We start from the raw sequence: 21,295 nt of genomic DNA on the forward strand, positions 1-21,295 counted from the left end.
CAATTCACAATTAAACAAGGAGAAGGAGTTGATTGCGCAACAGATAACCCATTGTCAAACTAGTAATACTTCAATGGAAAGTGGAAACAATAATTGCTTAAGCTAATTAGCGTTTTAGGCAACGCTTTGAGTGTAAGAAAAGTCATTTTCCAAACCCGCAAATGAAAAGCCATTAATTGATAGTAGATCGTTTCCCAGAAAACCAACCATCCACAAAATGAAATAGTACTACTATTTTGTACCTAAAGGTGTTAATCTGGTAGTAGATATGACCCGACCCGCTAACTCCGTTAAACATATCCCTCCGTCCCAAAATATAAGCAAAAGTTAGTCAACAAAAGTAAAAATATTTGGTCTAAATCTTTAACCAAATACATCAAGTTTATTTGACTCATTTTTACTTATATTTTCGAACAAATGGAGTAAGCATAACTTTCGATTAATAATTTTGTATATAAAAAAAAAATTTGAATTAATAATACTAAGAGGATTGATTTTGCCATAAAAAAGATTAACGGCTCAACTTATTATCTGTTTACCTTTCATTCAAGTGTAATTATACAATATCAAATATTATGCTTCTTTTTTTTCTACAAAAAAAAAAATGATATTAGAGTTTTTTATCCTTAAAGAGTGTTCGAGAGACAATCATTAGCATTTCCCAAAAACTTATTACAAAAAGGGGTTTGAATAGGCTATAGTCTATATATTTAGTCGTGTTTTCTTGCGACCGATTTTCAAGATGGAGTTGAACATTTCTCTTTAATCGAAATGTTACATAAATAGTTTTTTGTCAAGTAAGTGGACGGTGGGATTGGTGTCCTCAGATTAGTTGGTCTTAGAGCTGGATACCGAATTTTCAAAAAAAAAAAGTAGTTTTTTATCAAAAAGTCAACGAAAGACTAACAATTACAAAAAAATAAATTGAAGTCCAAAATCGAACAACTGAAATTTAAAGGCCAAAATTGAGTAATGGTAAAACTTAAAAATTAAAATTGTCAAACTCAAGTTTAAAAGCCAAAATCAAACAATTGAACAACTTAGACCGTAAAAACTGCATTTAACCCTTTAGTTTTTTATATGGGTATTCTTAGATTTTTATATTTGGCATCGTTACAAAATCGGTTTATAATGTGAAAATTGTCTTCTTACTTATAAATTTTTTGTTCAGACCAACTTATATTTTATATAAAAGTTCTTCTTAACACACTTCCTCACGCATAATTTTATTAAACTTGATGCATGTATATATAAATAACGGATGACCCAGATATTGGGTGGTCCAATTGATTTTGATGCTAGAGGCTTATGTAACTCAATTTTGTATTTGCACTTGTTATGTGGAGCTGCAGGCAGGCTGTTGGAACATGATGAGAATTTGGAGGGAATTTGGTATTGAAATAAACACAAAGTGTTAGAACCATGTATAGTGTGAATTGAAAAAAGACTCTTTAAGTCCCACATTGGAAAGATCACACTACTTGGTAGTGTTTATATACCACAAAGTGGCAACCAAGGGTGTGCCCTTGGGATACCCACTTTTGTAAGAAAGGGAGACCGCACACCAAGTCGAATATCACACGCGCGCGCCGCCGTCCGGCCGGGCTTGGGTCTTGGTGATATATTAATTTTTTAATAAGAAATTTAATTTTTCTTTAAGTGTGTGATTATAAATAGCAGTCTTTGGTTTCATTATTTTTCATCAGTTCATATAGTCTCTGAACAATTATTTTCCTTCTATCTCCTTGCTTTCTTTCACGAAAATATTTCCTTTCCTTGTTGTTTCATCGAGTTGATACTCTTGTATCAATTATTGAATTGATTCATCGAATCAATATAGAAGGGTGTACTTCTGCCCGAATTCTACAGTGCAGTAGCAATTCGGTATTTATATTTGTGAAGGCTGTTTTATCCTGGAGACTTCACGGTTGATAGTCTACTCTGCACAATTTGAGTAGTACCGTGAAACGTCTTAAAGAGAGCGTATTCACCCGCGACTCAGCCGATAATTATTTACAGTAGTAGCATTTTTTCGAAATTTTTAAAATCAAAAACAACAATTTTAAGACGTTTTCAAAACTATCATGGCTACTGAGGATGTTATCGGTAACAGTTCTGTTGGTGCTACAGAGAATCCTTTTAAGTTTGAAGGCCTGCACTTCAAACGCTGGCAACAGAAGATGTATTTCTTCCTAACTCTGAAAAAGGTTGTGAATGTTCTCAATGAGGACATACCTGTTCTTCCTGATGCTTCTGCTTCTGGAACGAATGAATTGACTGTCACCAACGGTGGTGAGAAACCTGTGAATGACAAAGATAAGGATCAAATTGATTCTGCTGCAGCACAGGTTAAAGCTCAAAAACTTCAGCTGCAAAAAGAGATACACCTCTGGAAAGAACATGATTATTTATGTAAGAATTATATTATTAATGGACTTGCTGATGACTTGTATGATTATTATCGATCATACAATACTGCTAAAGATGTGTGGGAGGCTCTGACCAAAAAGTATGACACTGAAGAAGCTGGTGCAAAGAAATATGCTGTGAGCAGGTACTTAAAGTATCAGATGGTTGATGAAAAGTCTGTTGAAGCGCAGTCTCATGAAATCCAGAAGATTGCTCATGAAATAATCACTGACGGTATGCCTCTTGATGAACAGTTTCAAATTGCTGTTATTATTGACAAATTGCCCCCTTCTTGGAAAGATTTTAAAAATATTCTTCGTCACAAAACTAAAGAATTTTCAATTGAAAGCTTGATTACTCGCCTCCGTATTGAGGAAGAATCACGCAGACAAGATATGAAAGAAGAGGAGAAAATTCTGGTTGTCTCCAATAACAACAAAAAGAAATCCACTGCTGCTGCGGTTCTGAAGCCTACGGGCAAAAATTTCAAGAATCAGAACCGTACTGCACCTGTTCGGATTAAGAATGGGAATCCTTCTAAGGCCCCTATTGCTAGACAGCAACCTCCTCCACCACCTCCTCCAAAGAATGATGCTGGTGAATTTCTGTGCTTTAATTGCTGGAAACCGGGTCATATGGCAAAAAAGTGTAGAAACAAATCAAGGCCAAGGCCTGTTAATCTGAATGCCGTAGAAGAGGCATATGCTGATATGATCACCGAAATCAATATGATCGGTGTTACTGATGGTTGGTGGATAGACACTGGTGCAACTCGCCATGTCTGTTATGAACGTGCTATGTTCAAAACATACACTACTGCTGAGAACAAGAAGGTGCAGATGGGAAATGCTCACACTTCTGAAGTTGCTGGAATTGGAGATATAGAGCTGAAATTTACTTCCGGAAAGACTCTGATCCTGAAGGAGGTTATGCATGTACCAGATATGAAAAAGAATCTTGTTTCTGGTTTTCTTCTCAATAAGGCTGGGTTTAGTCAAACTATAGGGGCTGATTTGTACACCATCACTAAGAATGATATTTTTATTGGGAAAGGGTACGCCGCTGATGGCATGTTTAAGTTAAATGTTGATCTCAATTTGAATTTGAATAAAATTTCTACTTCTGTTTATTCCTTGTGTGATTTTAATATTTGGCATTCTAGACTTTGTCATGTTAATTCGCGATCAATATCTAATTTAAGTCACTTAGGCTTAATTCCAAAATTAAAATTTGATGATTTAGAAAAATGCGAATTTTGTAGTCAAGCAAAAATAACAAAAAGTTCACATAAGTCAGTAACTAGGGAATCTGAACCAATGGATTTAATACACTCTGATATATGTGAATTAGATGGAACCTTGACTAGAAATAACAAACGTTACTTTATCACATTTATTGATGATTGTTCTGATTACACCTTTGTATATCTAATGAAACATAAAAGTGAAGCATTTGATGTGTTTAAAGTGTTTGTGAATGAAATTGAAAATCAATTTAGTATGAAAATTAAGAGATTAGGTAGTGATAGAGGAACTGAATATAGTTCTAGTTTATTTAATGATTTTTATAAACAACATGGAATTATACATGAAACGACTGAACCATATTCCCCTGAAATGAATGGTAAAGCAGAAAGAAAAAATAGAACTCTCACAGAATTAGTTGTTGATATTATGTTAAATTCAGGCGTTGCTTCACACTGGTGGGGGGAAATTATATTGACTGTTTGCTTTGTCCTGAATAGAGTCCCTAAGTCTAAGAAAATGATCTCACCATATGAGACATTAAAGAAAAGAGAACCAAACCTGTCTTATTTGAGAACTTGGGGATGTCTAGCTTATGTCAGGAAACCTAACCCGAAGCGAGTAAAACTTGCTAGTAGAGCCTATGAATGTGTATTCATTGGGTATGCTGCAAACAGTAAAGCTTACAGGTTTTTTGACCTGAATGCTAAAGTAATCATAGAATCAGTTGACGCTGATTTTTTTGAAGATAAATTTCCTTTTAAATTAAGAAATAGTGGGGGCACCGAATCAAGTCACATTCCTGTGATAAGAAACTCTGAGAGCAACAACAATACTGAAATTGAACTTCGAAGAAATAAAAGAGTGAGAGTAGCTAAAGACTATGGTCCCAAATATTCGGCATATACTTTAGAAGAAGATCCTAAAAATCTTCAAGAAGCATTGTCATCTCTGGATGCAGATTTATGGCAAGAAGCTATTAACGATGAGATGGATTCTCTAGAATCTAATAAAACTTGGCATTTGGTAGATTTTCCTCCTGGTTGCAAACCTATTGGTTGTAAATGGATTTTGAAAAAGAAACTAAAATCAGATGGCTCTATAGAAAAGTACAAGGCTCGCCTTGTCGCCAAAGGTTTTAGACAAAGAGAAAATATAGATTTCTTCGACACTTTTTCTCCGGTCACTCGAATAACATCCATAAGGGAACTTATTTCTATTGCCGCAATTTTTAATTTAACTTTACACCAAATGGATGTTAAAACCGCTTTCCTAAATGGTGACTTAGAAGAAGAAATCTATATGGAACAACCTGAAGGATTTGTGATCCACGGACAAGAAAATAAAGCCTGTAAGTTAGATAAGTCTCTGTATGGTCTAAAACAAGCTCCTAAGCAATGGCATGAAAAGTTTGACAATTTAATGTTGTCGAATGGGTTCAAAGTAAATGAAAGTGATAAATGTATTTACTACAAATTCGAAAATGGCATTTGCACTTTCATGTGTCTCTATGTAGACGACTTACTCATATTTGGATCAAACCTTTCTGCCGTAAATGCTGTGAAATCTCTGTTGTGTAACAACTTTGATATGAAAGACCTCGGAGAAGCAAGTGTGATTCTTGGAATCAAGATTACCAGGTCTGAGAAGGGAATATCCCTAGATCAGTCACATTATGTGGAAAAGATCTTAAAGAAGTATGGTTACTATGACTGCAAGGAAAAGAACACTCCGTATGACGCTAGTGTAAAACTATTTAAGAACACTGGTGAAAGTGTTAGACAAACTGAATATGCGAGCATCATTGGTAGTCTTAGGTATGCCACTGATTGCACAAGACCCGACATAGCCTATGTCGTGGGACTTCTTTGCATATTTACTAGCAGACCTAGTAATGAGCATTGACAAGCTATTGAGAGAGTCATGGGATATCTTAAAAAAACCATGAATCTCAGATTACATTATAAGAGATTTCCTGCCGTGCTTGAAGGATACAGTGACGCTGATTGGAACACCTTGTCAGATGATTTCAAAGCAACTAGTGGCTTTATATTTAATATAGCCGGAGGAGCTGTGTCTTGGAAATCTAAGAAACAGACCATTTTGGCACAGTCCACTATGGAATCTGAATTAATAGCACTAGCAACTGCAAGTGAAGAAGCAAGCTGGTTGAGATGCTTGTTATCTGAGATTCCCTTATGGGAAAAACCTATGCCAGCTGTGTTGATCCACTGCGATAGTACTGCAGCTATCGCTAAAATTAAGAATCGGTTTTATAATGGTAAAAGACGTCAAATTAGAAGGAAGCACAGCACAGTGAGAGAGTCAATCTCTAAAGGGGCTGTAAGAGTGGATCATGTACGCACTGATGAAAACTTAGCGGATCCTTTGACGAAATGACTGACTAAAGAGAAAGTCTATAATACTAATGTAAAAATAGGACTAATGCCTATGAATTGCTCATAATGGTAACCCAACCTAAAAGACTGGAGATCCCAAGAATTAGGTTCCAATGGGTAAACAACAAGTTGTGAGTGGTAGGACATGAACATGCAAGATAAGAAGCATGAATCCCGAAGCAGAAGTAAAAGGTTGAGTTAATAGAAACTCTTAATGAGATCTAGACTCTGAATTGAGTGGAGTACCAAGCTTCAGGAGTACTCCAGATAGACTCACCTATATGAATGTGGAACTGAGGCCGGTTCCTATGGGGTTTTGAGGCGAACTCCTAGATCATTCATGAAACGGGATAGTCGTGCAGGGCCATTAACGCACGGGCCAAAGAATACACCCTAAGAGAGGTTGTGTGCGGTTTGAGAAAAATCCGAGATAGAGTTCAAGACAAGCGTCACTCTTGTTAAATCGGGCTCTTACTCGCTATGTAAAGGTTCAAGACAAGCGTCACCTTTGCTTATGCACAATCTTACTTCTGAAACAACTTTTTTAAATTCAAGTGGGGGATTGTTGGAACATGATGAGAATTTGGAGGGAACTTGGTATTGAAATAAACACAAAGTGTTAGAACCATGTATAGCGTGAATTGAAAAAAGACTCTTTGAGTCCCATATTGGAAAGATCACACTACTTGGTAGTGTTTATATACCACAAAGTGGCAACCAAGGGTGTGCCCTTGGGGTACCCACTTTTGTAAGAAAGGGAGACCGCACACCATGTCAAATATCACACACGTGCGCGCTGCCGCCGTCCGTCCGACCGGCCGGCTCGGGCCGGGCTTGGGCTTGGGTCTTGGTGATATATTAATTTTTTAATAAGAAAAAGAAAAATTTAATTTTTCTTTAAGTGTGTGAGTTTTTAATTTCGCACATGTTAATTGTGCATGAAACCAAGTCTTCGAAGCTGTGTCAGCGCTTATCCGTTGCTCAGTTAAAAGAAAAATCCGTTCCTACAAAACAGGTCACGTGTGATTTGTTTTTTGAAATTCAACTGATTCCTCAAATGTAGAAAATCAGTTCTTCAAATTCGTTCAGAATTACATTATAAATAGCAGTCTTTGGTTTCATTATATTTCATCAGTTCATACAGTCTCTGAACAATTATTTTCCTTCTATCTCCTTGCTTTCTTTCACGAAAATATTTTCTTTCCTTGTTGTTTCATCGAGTTGATACTCTTGTATCAATTATTGAATTGATTCATCGAATCAATATAGAAGGGTGTACTCCTGCCCGAATTCTACAGTGCAGTAGCAATTCAGTATTTATATTTGTGAAGGCTGTTTTATCCTGGAGACTTCACGGGTCTACTCTGCACAATTTGAGTAGTACCGTGAAACGTCTTAAAGAGAGCGTATTCACCCGCGACTCAGCCGATAATATTTTACAGTAGTAGCATTTTTTCAAAATTTTTAAAATCAAAAACAACACAGGCACATCTCAAAAAGTTCCATAAGACCCAAGAAATGTAAAAGCATAGCAGAAAGCCAGAAACTTACGGACAAGATCATGAATTAGGACAGGTTGGACTCTGGATTGGACCCCCAGTGTTGTCTTAAATTCCACTGTCGTAAACCATGGATTCAGATTTCAAAGGCTTATCCAAACCACTAACCAACCCCAATCCTTTTTTCATGTGTCAACCCTCTCTTGCACGTTTTCCTTCTTGCAATGTTGCACTTTTGCTTAAATATTACTCTCTTTCTTATTTAATATAAGAAAAAATTCACTTAAATATACTGAGATATTAATATATCTAAACTATATTATAGAATATATATATATATATATATATATATATATATATATATATATATATATATATATTCTAATATATATAAAAAATAAAGTATTTCTTATATTAAGAATTAGAGAATTATTGATGATTTTGTTTCTAGTAGTTTAGTAACTAAAAAATTTCACCTCAAATACGAATAGGTGGAGTCAGACACGGATCCAAGAGTCTATAAAACGGGGGCCGGAATAACTAAATAATAAATATTAAATAAATAATAATTATAATAGTATTTAAATATACTCAATAAAAAATAAAAAAATACATCACAATTTTTATCTAAATTGTACACGACATTGCTCTATATCATAAAATTCATCAACAACTGAATTTGCATTAAAAATTTTAGCAATTCTTCTCTCGGTGTAAGTAATCACATAATTAGTTTGAAATTCATTTTCTATCTTGTTTCTCAACCTATTTTTCACAATCTTCATAGCAGAAAATAATTTCTCACTTGTAGCAAACAATCAGAAATAACTTAATTGAATTTGACTTTAGTAGTGTATAATATATTATCAAAAAATTTTAAAGTAAATTGTTACAATTACTATGTTGTGGGTACATGTTTTGCACCAAACGGTAGTTATTAATCTTTAAACACGTCTCTCAAATATCAATTTATGTGTACATATGTATCAAGAACAAGTATATGAAAAAAAATACGATAAGAGGGGGGGCCTCAGCCCCTACTTGCCCCCCTTATGTCCGTCCCTGGGTGGAGTGTTTGAGGTTACATCACCAATTCCTACATATATATAATATGATGTTTCAACTAATTGAGCTATGTTCAGAAGTATTCCATCCATTTTAAAATAAGTGTAATTTAGTATTTTAAAATTAATATCATTTATATTTTTTAAGGTGGAACTATTATTCGTATAAAAAAGAGAAGTTCAATTTTTTTTAGTAAATAGACAAAAATAATAAACTATTAAAAACTGAAAAGACTAAGATAAAATATACCGCCGTGTCCTCAAAATAAAGAATTTCACCACTGGGTTCAAGCAGCAGCAATAAGTCAAAGACTACAGGCACCACTGAAAATCAAGGGAACAAGTACTTTTGTTAATTAAATACTTCTTCCTGTTTTTTTATAAGAAATACTTTTAAAATAAAAATTGATTCTTTTTATAAGAAATTTTGATCAATTTTTAAATGTTTTGAATGTTCTATTTTACTTATGTCTTTATTTATTATGAGAGAAAATTTAAAAATAAATAAGTTAGTTGAATAAAAAATAATTAAATAAGAGTATATACATGAAATAAATTTAAATTTTTAAGAGTATTAGATAAAAATAATTATGTTAAATGTGTTGATCTGTGTGATTTGGGAATACAATAACAATATAATTGTCAACTACTTACGAGGATACCATATTGTATCACTCAAATGAATTAAACAATAAACTTCTGGATTTGGATAAGTGGATGAATAGAATGAGTGAATTAAACATTACCAAAAGAATGAGTGAATTAATTACCCAATAATAAGTTTTTTATTATTGACGTTGAATTTGGGAGAGAAGATCATGGTTTGACACTTATAACTATGATCGAGAGATAGTTGGAATCATTTAATATCAGAATCGATTTCCGAATTAGATTACGCCATCCAGTAAACCTGAAGAAAAAAAATGAGTGATTTAAATAAAAATATTACCGTAGGAGGAAGAATGAAAGAGATTGAAGAACGAAAAGTGGTTTTATGAAAACAACAACAAAACCACATAACTGTTGCTAGTAATTGATTATTTTAATAACAACAAACAAATCAACAATAGACAGCACTTTCATGGAAACTTAGGAAGTAAAAATGTGACGAACCATAGAATAAGGAACCTTTTTTAATCTTTCTCCTTATTTCACTATAAAAAGAGATTCCAATTTCATCACTCTTCACACATTCATTCAACAATTTCATTCACTTGTAGCTTTTCTCATTCTCTTGCGTTTATTTTGCCACCCTTTTATTATCTCATTCGATATTTTTTTTCTAAAGAAGTTTCATTCAATATTTGATCTATTCTTTCTTTCTGTGCTGCCACTGCCATATCAAATACCACAAGGTATGTATGTATATGTAACTTCCTAACTTCTTGTTTACTAATAAAATTTCCCTTATAACTTGCTTCCTCAAGGTGTTTCAAATTCTTGTTATAGTTGTGATCTCTAATTATTAATGTATATTTAAAAATTAAAAATGCTAACTAGTGGCTAGTGAGATTAGTTAAGGAAACTAAATATAGTAAAATGTTCTTAGAACTTACATAGTTAATATTCTTAAGATACAAAAAATGATGTTTTCTATGGAGACACTAGTTAGCATGACCATTTGAAAAATTGTGGTCAAATCTAACTTATTGTAAGTGTGTCAAAATAGTTTATGAACATGTAATTTTCGTTAGGAAAAACTTATGAATGTACATACACGCTGATTTATTTGCACAAATTATTTTTCATAAAATAAAAACTAAATCAATTCAAACGAGTCCGATATTAAAAATGTTGACATAGGACACGTTTGGATTTGACTTATTTTTGAGCTTATGGAAATAACTTATGCAAATAAATAAATTTTAATGTTAATTTATAAGTTTTTACTAACAAAAATTATATCTTTATAAGCTGTTTTATCATAAATTACATTGGAAAGCTTATAATAATACATAAAAGCTTATTTATTTGGATAAGTTATATTATGCATACTCATAGTCTAGATTCATGCACTTAATTACATGATTTTACAAAAAATCTTGAGCATCACTAGTATTTTCATTTGAAACATAGATCTACTCTCATGTCCACATCAAATATTGATTTAGTCTTAATAATTTTCCTTCTGAATACAATTATTTTATATGATCCATGCTAATAGTAGTGTACAAAAAAAAAAGGTGTGTAATACTAGTGCTAATTATAGTAAATTTGACAAGGACATGGAACGAACCTATTATAACTAACGCATGTTTACTAGTACTAGAATAACTAAGCATGACATTAATAGTCAAATGGAACCACCAATTGTGTGTCCTCCAAGTAAGAAAAGATGTAACACTAAAAAAATATTGCGTGTCATTAATAGTCAAATGGAACCACCAATTGTGTGTCCTCCAAGTAAAAAAATACAATTAAAACTTAGGTGTCTTTGATCAGCTAGAAAATAAGAAATCAGACAAGATAATTTTAGTTGTTATGTGTCTGATCGTAAAACTGTTTTAGGACTGGAGATATTGAAAGGCAAGAACAATTTTTGTCTCTCACTAAACAACAACAAAATATTTTATCCTTAATATAAATTGTCTAAAATATTAAAATATCAGTTTGTTCACCAAACATCGTATAAGACAATAAATTGTTCAATATCATAACAATTTATTCTATACTGTTCTACTATGTATTGTACTGTTCTATCTTATATTATTCTATTTAATACTTACTCTTTAACCTATCATTTTTAAAGAAAGTCTGATTTAAATGGGAATGAATCACCCCATGTCATATGAATGTCCATTTACATGAGTAGTAAACTCATTGTATTCATAAGAATGAATTCCTCATCACCTGAACCTGAACCGATAAAGCTTGGCCAGGTCCCATGTGCCATTGCCATATATTCACTCTTAAAATTTAATGTAATAGATAATTGGTATTTTATTTTAACTTATATTATATACTTCACAAATAAAATTAAATATTATATCATATTTTTATATTAATTTATATTTAAAAGTGTTATGTTTTAAATGAATTTTGTAAGATACCGATATTCAACAATGTAAATGGGATATAAAAAATTAGTCTTTTATAGTAAATACTAATTTAGGCAATTTTTAAATTTTTGCAATTGCGCAAACTGTTTGTGTTTTATTTTTTTTGAGAAACTATTTATGTTTTATTAAATAGTAGTCTCTTTGATTGTTTTTATGTAGATAATTTACCTTTTTAAATGTACCAACTTTTTTTTACCTTTATAAATTAATTTAATAATTAACATATCTTGTATATATTATAAATAAAAAATATCAATTATTATTTTTAGCCCAAATAAAATAAATCTAAAATGATATATTATCTCTCTTAAAAAGAGGACAAAAGAAAATAATTGTCTTGATCAACAAGAATTCACCAAAAATATATTCTTGAGCAACAAGAAAAATGTACTATTTTTTTTAAGGAAGAAAAATGTACTAACATGAACTTATCCGTTATTATTAGATTACATCATATAATTACTACTGCATGTATTATTTACATCTTTATGCCATCTTATTTCATCTAAAATAATTGTACAATTGTAAAACAACAAAAAAATTGTACAATTATTTGACTACAAAATTTATATAATTTCGTACTGGAGACCTTAAGAAGGAGCACATTCTGATACATTACGGGTTTTTTCGGGTACTCTTTCTGGTGATTGTATTGGATATTCTTCTTTATGATCACAAGGTGGTGTTTGGGCAGGTCTTCACTTATTACGTTCGGACGTGACAAGGAAGCCAGGTCTCAAGTCAATACCATCAGACCAACTCAAGTGGATTGATTTATATTATATATTAAAAAATATTTTCTTTAAAGCCAAAAAAACTAAATGGTACATATTAAAATAAATTTATACAATTATTTGACTCAATATTATATATTAAATGAAATTTCTACAATTATTTGACTCAATGTTATATATTAAATTAAATTTATACAATTATTTGACTTAATATTATTTTTTAAAATAAACAAATAACATTGAGTAAAAAAATTATCATTTAATTGTTTAAAAATAAACTTTTATTTCTTAAAAAATTATTAAAAAAATCCTAAATAAATAGAAGATAGTAGTAAAATAAAAACAAATTTCAACAATAGTGAAAAACAAAAATACGTCTAGAATAGTATTTTTTTAGTGCATTTACAAAACTCTCCTTGGTAGAGAGAGAATTTGTTTGTCCTTCATTGAATATTTTCCCTTTTTGTTTGTTACGTTTCTTTCTGAGGTGTGTTTTTCGCGCTCCATTTTTGTCTATAAATTCACACTTCCATCACTTCTTTTCTTCATTCATCATTTCTCTTCTTTCTCAACCCTCTCATATTTTTTGCGTCCACTCTCTCTCTCTCTCTCTACGGTATCTCTCTCTCTCTCTCTCTCTCTCTCTCTCTCTCTCTCTCTCTCTCTCTCTCTCTCTCTCTCTCTCCACTTTCGTATTGTCTTGTTTTAACACTGTAACACAACTTTATGACATTGATCCATGCTTTCTTTCTAGTAGTAGCTTTAATTTGGTTTTTGTTTGGTGTTAACTTTCTCAGAGGAAAAAAAAAATTCCAAAAAATTCGAGTTCAATTTTTGAGTAAAATAATTCTTATTCAGATTCCACTCTCTCTAGATTACTTAGAGGTAATTTCTCCTAGTAATCTAGAGTTCGCTCTGAATCAAACTCCAGATTACCCAGGATTATTTTTCCTAATAATCTGAAGTTCGGTTCAGAGGTAAGTAAAATCATCAGAAATTGAACTCGAATATTTTGGGATTTTTTTTGGTACAAAGATTTTTTGGAAACTTTATTTAAGTTTCCACCTTCATTTTCATGTCCTTTAACTATGTTCTGAGGTTATGTCTATGTTAAGTTACTTTTGTCTCATTTTATGGGATTATGGTTATGTTGTTATGTCTTTTTGCTTTGTTTTTTTTTTTCTTTTTCGGTGGGGTTCAGAAAAATAAACACACATCAATTTTTTGTCTGTAGCAGTAGCTTTGAGCTAAGATCTTCTTTGTTGGTTTGTCAATTTTTTTGTTATGTTTTGGATTTATACTGAAATAAGATTTTTAAGGTTTGATCCTGCAAAATTGAAGTTCAATTTTGAAACACTTCAATTTTTGGTGTTTTAAATTTCTAATTAATAATGTTATTAACAGAAAATTGTATGTGATGATATTAAAAAATTACTACTTCTTAGAATATTTTCTTTGCACTTTGTATGGTAGAGAATTTTTAGTTGAATTTAAGGTACATGATTTTATTAATTAATATTACTATTGTTTAGATAAGTTGTTGGTAAGGGTTGATTTGTCTTCAAATCCAATCTAATCATGTAGAATATTTTTTTCTTCTTTTCCACACTGCTTTGGTTTTGTGACTTTTTGTTGATTATTCTTATATTTGGTTTTGTTTTTGTGACTTTTGTTTGATTATTATTCTTATATTCTTTTTTGTTATATGGTGTGGCTTATTCTGTTTTGTGCTGTGTTGATGTTGATGTTGCAGTTGAAGTTTTAAGCTTTTGAAGCAATGGCGAGTCTTACTCGTTCTACTTCTCTCCGAGAGAGGTTTGATGAAACTCTCACTGCTAACAGGAATGAAGTTTTGGCCCTTTTGTCAAGGTACTTGCTTAATTATTTTGTTTTTGAAAAAAAAAATATGTGCATGTTTGGACCGGTGCTGAGTTTGACAAAATTACAGTGCCACTGCGATGTTGTTAATATACATTTTTGTCGATCTAAACATACACTAAGTTTTTTGTAAGGATTGAAAATAACATTCAAAATTTCGTGTTTAACTTAAAAGGATTGAAGCAAAGGGAAAAGGAATCCTGCAACACCATCAAGTCATTGCTGAGTTTGAAGAAATCCCTGAGGCGAATAGGCAAAAACTAGTTAATGGAGCTTTTGGAGAAGTTTTGAGATCTACTCAGGTAAATAATTTTTTGTTGATTATTGTTGTGTGTTACAATACAGCTATAATTGGTGAGATTTGTATATTAATTTTTTGATTTGTGCTGTTTAGGAAGCCATAGTGTTACCACCATTTGTTGCTCTTGCTGTTCGTCCAAGGCCTGGTGTTTGGGAGTATCTGAAAGTCGATGTGCACGGTCTTGTTGTCGATGAGTTGCTTCCTGCTGAGTATCTCAAGTTCAAGGAGGAGCTTGTTGAAGGAAGGTAAAGGTTTTTGAGATTCCGTTGCTCTTGATTTGTCTGTAACGAAAAGTGTATTTTCTTATTATATTTAAGTATAATTTATGAATTTAAAATGTTTCATTCTTTCTTAATGTAGTTCGAATGGCAACTTTGTGCTTGAATTGGACTTTGAACCATTCAATGCCTCTTTTCCTCGACCAACGCTGAACAAGTCAATTGGAAATGGCGTTGAGTTTCTCAATCGCCATCTTTCTGCTAAGCTTTTCCATGGCAAAGAAAGCTTGCAGCCACTTTTGGAATTCCTCAGGCTTCACAACTACAATGGAAAGGTATTTAGACATTTCCCTAATCGCCGTCTTTTTGTTTGTTTGTTTTGATTTTACTGAGTTAATGTATTGCTTATTGCAGACTATAATGTTGAATGACAGAATTCAAAATCTGAATTCTCTTCAACAAGTTTTGAGAACAGCAGAAGATTATCTTATCACCATTGCTCCCCAAACACCCTACTCGGAATTTGAACACAAATTTCAGGATATTGGTTTGGAGAGAGGTTGGGGTGACACCGCTGAGCGTGTCCTTGAAACGATCCAACTTCTGTTGGATCTTCTTGAGGCACCTGATCCTTACACCCTCGAGACATTCCTTGGAAGAATCCCTATGGTCTTCAATGTTGTCATCCTTTCTCCACATGGTTACTTCGCCCAAGATAACGTCTTGGGATACCCTGATACTGGTGGACAGGTTAGTCGAGATAACATGCTTCATAAATCATAATATTTTTAAACTGTTATTGCGGCTGCACTATGCATTTGATTTGAAACCTATACAATGTGATATTGTATTTGTGGCCACATACCGCATTTATTTGTATTTTACGTCTTCGTAATATTAAGGATCACAACAAACTGCAACTGCTACCGCAATTTAATTTTTCTTACAAGATACTAGATATATGTACTACTTCATTCTAGTTTTCTTTCAAGGTTGAGTGACATGTTCGTATTGATTCTCTAATCTAGGTTGTGTACATCTTGGACCAAGTTCGTGCCTTGGAGAACGAGATGCTCAGACGTATCAAGCAACAAGGCTTGGATATCAAACCTCGCATTCTTATTGTATGTTCTAGTGTACTTATTATGAATAGTTAGCATAGTTATATAGGTTTTATGGATATTTCTCTTACTAGAGCTTGTGTTTTTTTGTTAAATTCAGATCACCCGTCTTCTCCCCGATGCAGTAGGAACTACTTGTGGCGATCGTCTTGAGAAGGTTTATGATACTGAATATTGCCACATTCTTCGAGTTCCCTTTAGAACAGAGAAGGGAATTGTTCGCAAATGGATCTCAAGATTCGAAGTCTGGCCCTACCTAGAGACTTTCTCTGAGGTGAAACTTTCTTTCATCAATATGACACAGTTCAAGCATTTTGATGTTTTCACTTGAATTTAGCTTCATTTTGATATGAAACTATTTTATTTTCCCTTTTCATTAGGATGTTGCCATGGAACTTGCCAAAGAGTTGCAAGGCAAGCCTGATCTGATTGTCGGAAACTACAGCGATGGAAACATTGTCGCCTCTCTGTTAGCACATAAATTAGGCGTAACTCAGGTTTGTCTACACACATCAATTTCTAATTAAGTTATTACCATTTGTTGACTATCCTTTGAAAATATTTCTTAAAGTTTCCACCTTCATTTTGATGCGACCGCAGTGTACTATTGCTCATGCACTTGAGAAGACCAAGTATCCAGAATCTGACCTTTACTGGAAAAAATTCGAAGACAAATATCATTTCTCGTGCCAATTTACTGCTGATCTTTTCGCAATGAACCACACAGACTTTATTATCACAAGTACTTTCCAAGAGATCGCTGGAAGGTGAACTATTATTATAGTATCATTTTATTCATTATGTTTATTCCTAATGACTTTATAATAGTTATTGATTATCTTATAAATTTCTTACATGTCTTTGTATCTTACAGCAAGGATACTGTTGGGCAGTATGAGAGTCACACTGCCTTCACCCTTCCTGGACTTTACCGTGTTGTTCACGGTATCGATGTCTTTGATCCAAAATTCAACATTGTCTCTCCTGGAGCTGATATGAGCATTTACTTTCCATATACCGAAACTGAGCGTAGGCTGACATCGTTCCACCCTGAGATTGAAGAACTTCTCTATAGCTCAGTGGAGAATGAGGAGCACATGTAAGCGTAATTCAATTTAGTCCCTAAAATTAATGAAACTTCGAAATGATCCATGAAATTGGAAATCCTCAGTCACATTAATATTTTTCAGTTGGTCGATATCTGAAACTGTCTCGGCCAGATTAGTGTGATCAATATTTTCAAATTAATGGATCATTTTAGAATTTCATTAAATTTTCTTATTTCTATAATTTGGAAGACTAAATGTTGATTCACTATTAATATAGTACAAGATTTTCCTTTTTTATATCATCGAACCTGTCTTATTTAACGGCATTTCATAACAGATGTGTATTGAAGGATCGCACCAAGCCAATTATCTTCACCATGGCAAGGTTGGACCGAGTCAAGAATATTACAGGACTTGTCGAGTGGTACGGAAAGAATGCTCGCCTAAGGGAGTTAGTAAACCTCGTCATTGTTGCTGGAGACAGGAGGAAGGAGTCTAAGGATTTAGAAGAGAAAGCTGAGATGAAGAAAATGTACGGCCTAATCGAAACCTACAAATTGAACGGTCAGTTCAGATGGATTTCCTCACAGATGAACCGAATTCGGAACGGAGAGCTCTACCGTGTTATCTGCGACACAAAAGGTGCTTTCGTGCAGCCAGCAATTTATGAAGCTTTTGGTTTAACTGTTGTTGAAGCTATGACTTGTGGATTGCCAACATTTGCTACTTGTAATGGTGGTCCTGCTGAGATCATTGTTCATGGAAAATCTGGCTACCATATTGATCCTTATCATGGTGATCGCGCTGCTGAGACTATCGTTGAATTCTTTGAGAAGAGTAAGGCTGATCCTTCTTATTGGGACAAAATCTCTCATGGAGGTCTCAAACGTATTCATGAAAAGTAAGCCAATTACACTTAACATTAATCTCTCTTATCTAAAAACTATCATCACATTCACACAACAATAGTTTCATTTGGTTACCTAATATTTCATTAAAACAATCATCACACTCAAGGTGTTAATTTTTTGGTAATTTTCGCGTTACAATCCTTGAATTGCGGCAAATTTGCTCAAATGCAATTGTTACGTCTTAATTGGTGTCGTGTTGCTGCAATCTATTTAGCACAGACACGATATTAGTGTCGTGTCATGTGTTCGTGTATATGTTAGAGCTTCATAGGTTGCAATTGTTGATCACATTCACATACAATGTGACAGTAGTCTCACTTTGTTACCTAAAGTCTGACTACAAAATTATGAAACATGATTGCCTGCTGTTTTAACAGCACACTGTTCTAAATCTCAATCGTCGATTTTAGATTGGACGACTCAGATTACATATTAATAAAATTTACTATAAACGATCTCGGACGTCGATTTCAAATCAGGTGGTTAAAAACAGTTATGCAGTTACTGTGTTTAATGCAGACCCTAGAATTATCATGTGTCACACTCACTATATAAAGTTGCAAAGTTGTTTTTGAGTTATGAATATTGTGTTCTAAACTTCTAATTTTTTTTTTATAATTATTTTATTGGTTATTCTTCATAGGTACACATGGCAGATATATTCAGACAGGCTTTTGACTCTGACTGGTGTGTATGGGTTCTGGAAGCATGTGACAAACCTTGATCGCCGTGAGAGTAAACGTTACCTTGAGATGTTCTATGCACTCAAATACAGCCAATTGGTAATATATCATTTTTCTCAATACACTAGTATTTTTTTGGTTTAATTTTCTATTTGAGATGTTATCAATTTTTAAAAAATGTGTGAAATTAGTGGTACATATTTTAAAAAGGGTTTCAAAACCAGTGTTCCAGAACACTTTTTAAATATTTCACTTAAAATAATTAATTGTATTAAAAAAATTAAATATTTTAATTCTTAAAGAGTGTAACTAGAATACTCGTTAGCATTTTTTCTCTTTAAAATATGGGATTTTTTTTTCCTTTGTCTCTCCTTTGAATGTGATGTGATACCGTAATTTACTAATTTATTATGTTATTTTTGTGATCTTTTAGGCTAAATCTGTGCCCCTTGCTGTTGAAGAGTAAAAACAATGAAGAGTGAAAGATAATGAAGAGTGAAAGATATTGCGGAACCAACATTTTGTCATTTGGAGTTGCATGGAGCTTTTATTAAAAATTAAAAATAAATAAAACCAATTGATTTTGATATTGTGATTAGGTTTTGGATTGAAAAAAAAACATGTGTCCTTTTTTAAATTGTTAGTATGTTTAGGATGAAAAAAAAGTAAAAATAAATTGTACTTTTCTAATTGCTTTATTTGATATTGTTGGAATCTTCAAATATGGGGTGTTTACCCAATAAATTCAATTTCAAGATGTGTCTTCAATTCAATTTGTCTGTTCCTTGGTCCATTGGTTCACATTCCTCTCAAATTATCATTTTCCAAGTTTTTTCTCCTGACCTCGCCTTTCTTTTATACCCCATAAATTTTATTTTGTCCCTTATGGTTTGAAAAAATTTGGCCAACTTATTTCGGTTTCTACGAACCGAAATTTTTAAACATGGAAAAAAAATTCGGTTTATATAAATCGAAATAACATAAATTTACCCCCCAAAAAGAAGAAAGATTTATGTGAAAATTCGTGTAGAGCTACCTGTGGTAAATTTAGCATATCTCTCTGAATATAAGTCGTATGTTAATGATTTTTAATCTAGTGTAAAGAAAACAAAATTTACTACAAGATTGACATTAGAATTGTTAAATTTCATTAAGTATAGTATGAAAAAATCTACCTACAAGTTTGAGAAAAGTTTCGGCAAAATGTAGAGATACATGTGGTAAATTTATCATAACTCTCTGAATATAAGTTGTATGCTAATGATTTTTAATCTAGTGTAAAGAAGACAAAATTTACTACAGGATTGACACCGGAATTATTAAATTTCATTAAGTATGGTATGAGAAAATCTACCTACAAGTTTGAGAAAAGTTTCTTCTCTCTTTCTATACCGGTACCCATTATTTGGTCAAACTGAACCAATTGGATAGTTAACCCTCAAAACAAAAATTGTATTTGTATTCTTAACACCCTAAGCTTTTCAACGAGTGGTCGTTTACTCAAATCGGACATCGTTTAGTATTTCAAATAAATTGTTGAAGTTGAGGGTCTCATGCAGAATTTATGCAGGAAATCTGAAAAAAATTTGGAACACAATATTTCGGTTTATATTAACCGAAATTTTTTAGCATGACAAAAAATTTCGGTTCGTATAAACCGCAGTACCCCCAAGGTCAAAAACGGAAATTCAGAGAATAAAAAAGAAATGCAAGAGTTGGGAGAGAAAACTTCATCATTTTAAGCTTCCATTGACAAGTACTAATGAGAAATACTAGGAACAAGCCTAAATAAATATTTTTTAGGCACATTCACGTTAAACTAAAAAAAATTAAATAAAAAATAATTAAAATAAAATTAATTGACGTGATTATTTTATTTTTTTTAAATTTATTTAATTTTTGAGTGTGTGCTTAAATTTTGCATCCTAGCCTAGGTAAGGCTATATCAGTACTAATTTAGGTTGGTTTGACTAGGAAACATTACCTGGTCCTACCTCTTGATTTTTTGTTTTTGAAAAGATGAAAGATTGATTTGAATGTTACTTGAAAACAATGTTTTAAAATCAAGTCATAGAATTGATGAGGGTATTGGATCAATAGGATATTGATCGAACTACTATGTTAGTGGTTGAACGGTAAGACTAAATTAAATAAAATTGGATAAATCGATTGAATAAATTAGTCTCTATAACAAAACTATATAGGTATTAAATCAGGTTGAATCAGATGACTCAGGCTCTAAAAAAATCATGACATATAAAAAATGTGAAAAATTCAAAATAACATAATTTCACAAGTTTATTTAAATACAAATTCTAAACATAGTCATCACACATACAATAAAATAGTACAAAGTGTAAATCCAAATAAGTTTTGAACAAAGTTTATTTCTATTAAGCCACTAAGTTTAGTCTAGTGGTGAGGATTTGAATAATATGTTTGAAACATTAGGTTTTGATCTTCAGCTCCATTGTAAACAACAACAAAATACTCTATTTCTATTTTTTATTTGAAAAAAAAATCAAAACAACGCCGTTTTGGATTTTGCAAAAAGAGTTAAGCATTGAACCAGCCGATTCGATGGTTTTCTTGGTTTTGACCAATTCAAATCGTCTCATCGATTCTTTAACACACCCAATCCAACAATTAGACCACACTAGTCACCCTTCGATTCGAATTTCGGTCATTTCACTTTGTGTGAATTTTTAATAACTTGTTATTTCGTC

The 21,295-nt window shown here is 32.4% G+C and overlaps 1 protein-coding gene across 2 annotated transcripts; it reads left to right on the top strand.

Annotated features, from left to right (window-relative positions):
- The first annotated feature begins 9,609 nt into the window (after positions 1-9,609).
- LOC123920206 (sucrose synthase-like) lies at positions 9,610-19,342 on the top strand. 2 transcript variants are annotated; one of them, XM_045972401.1, is made up of 14 exons: positions 9,610-9,970; positions 14,162-14,277; positions 14,462-14,588; positions 14,681-14,832; positions 14,948-15,140; positions 15,220-15,555; positions 15,834-15,929; positions 16,027-16,200; positions 16,307-16,423; positions 16,527-16,693; positions 16,801-17,025; positions 17,313-17,876; positions 18,530-18,668; positions 19,003-19,342. In XM_045972401.1, exons 2-14 carry the CDS (start codon positions 14,186-14,188, stop codon positions 19,033-19,035), a joined length of 2,415 nt encoding a protein of 804 aa, XP_045828357.1. In that variant the 5' UTR covers positions 9,610-9,970; positions 14,162-14,185; the 3' UTR covers positions 19,036-19,342. The 2 variants fall into 2 exon arrangements, with proteins under 2 accessions (XP_045828357.1, XP_045828356.1); XM_045972400.1 differs by lacking the exon at positions 9,610-9,970 and adding an exon at positions 12,765-13,024.
- Positions 19,343-21,295: the final 1,953 nt, after the last annotated feature.

This window comes from Trifolium pratense, linkage group LG4, assembly GCF_020283565.1.
Source record: "Trifolium pratense cultivar HEN17-A07 linkage group LG4, ARS_RC_1.1, whole genome shotgun sequence".
NCBI lineage: Eukaryota > Viridiplantae > Streptophyta > Magnoliopsida > Fabales > Fabaceae > Trifolium > Trifolium pratense.

Bases quoted from the DNA above. Each gene is read 5' to 3' on its own strand.
- LOC123920206 (XM_045972401.1), top strand. From the start codon at position 14,186: ATGGCGAGTCTTACTCGTTCTACTTCTCTCCGAGAGAGGTTTGATGAA. The intron at 16,694-16,800 runs GTGAACTATTAT...TGTATCTTACAG, and splicing joins TTCCAAGAGATCGCTGGAAG to CAAGGATACTGTTGGGCAGT. The intron at 18,669-19,002 runs GTAATATATCAT...GTGATCTTTTAG, and splicing joins CACTCAAATACAGCCAATTG to GCTAAATCTGTGCCCCTTGC.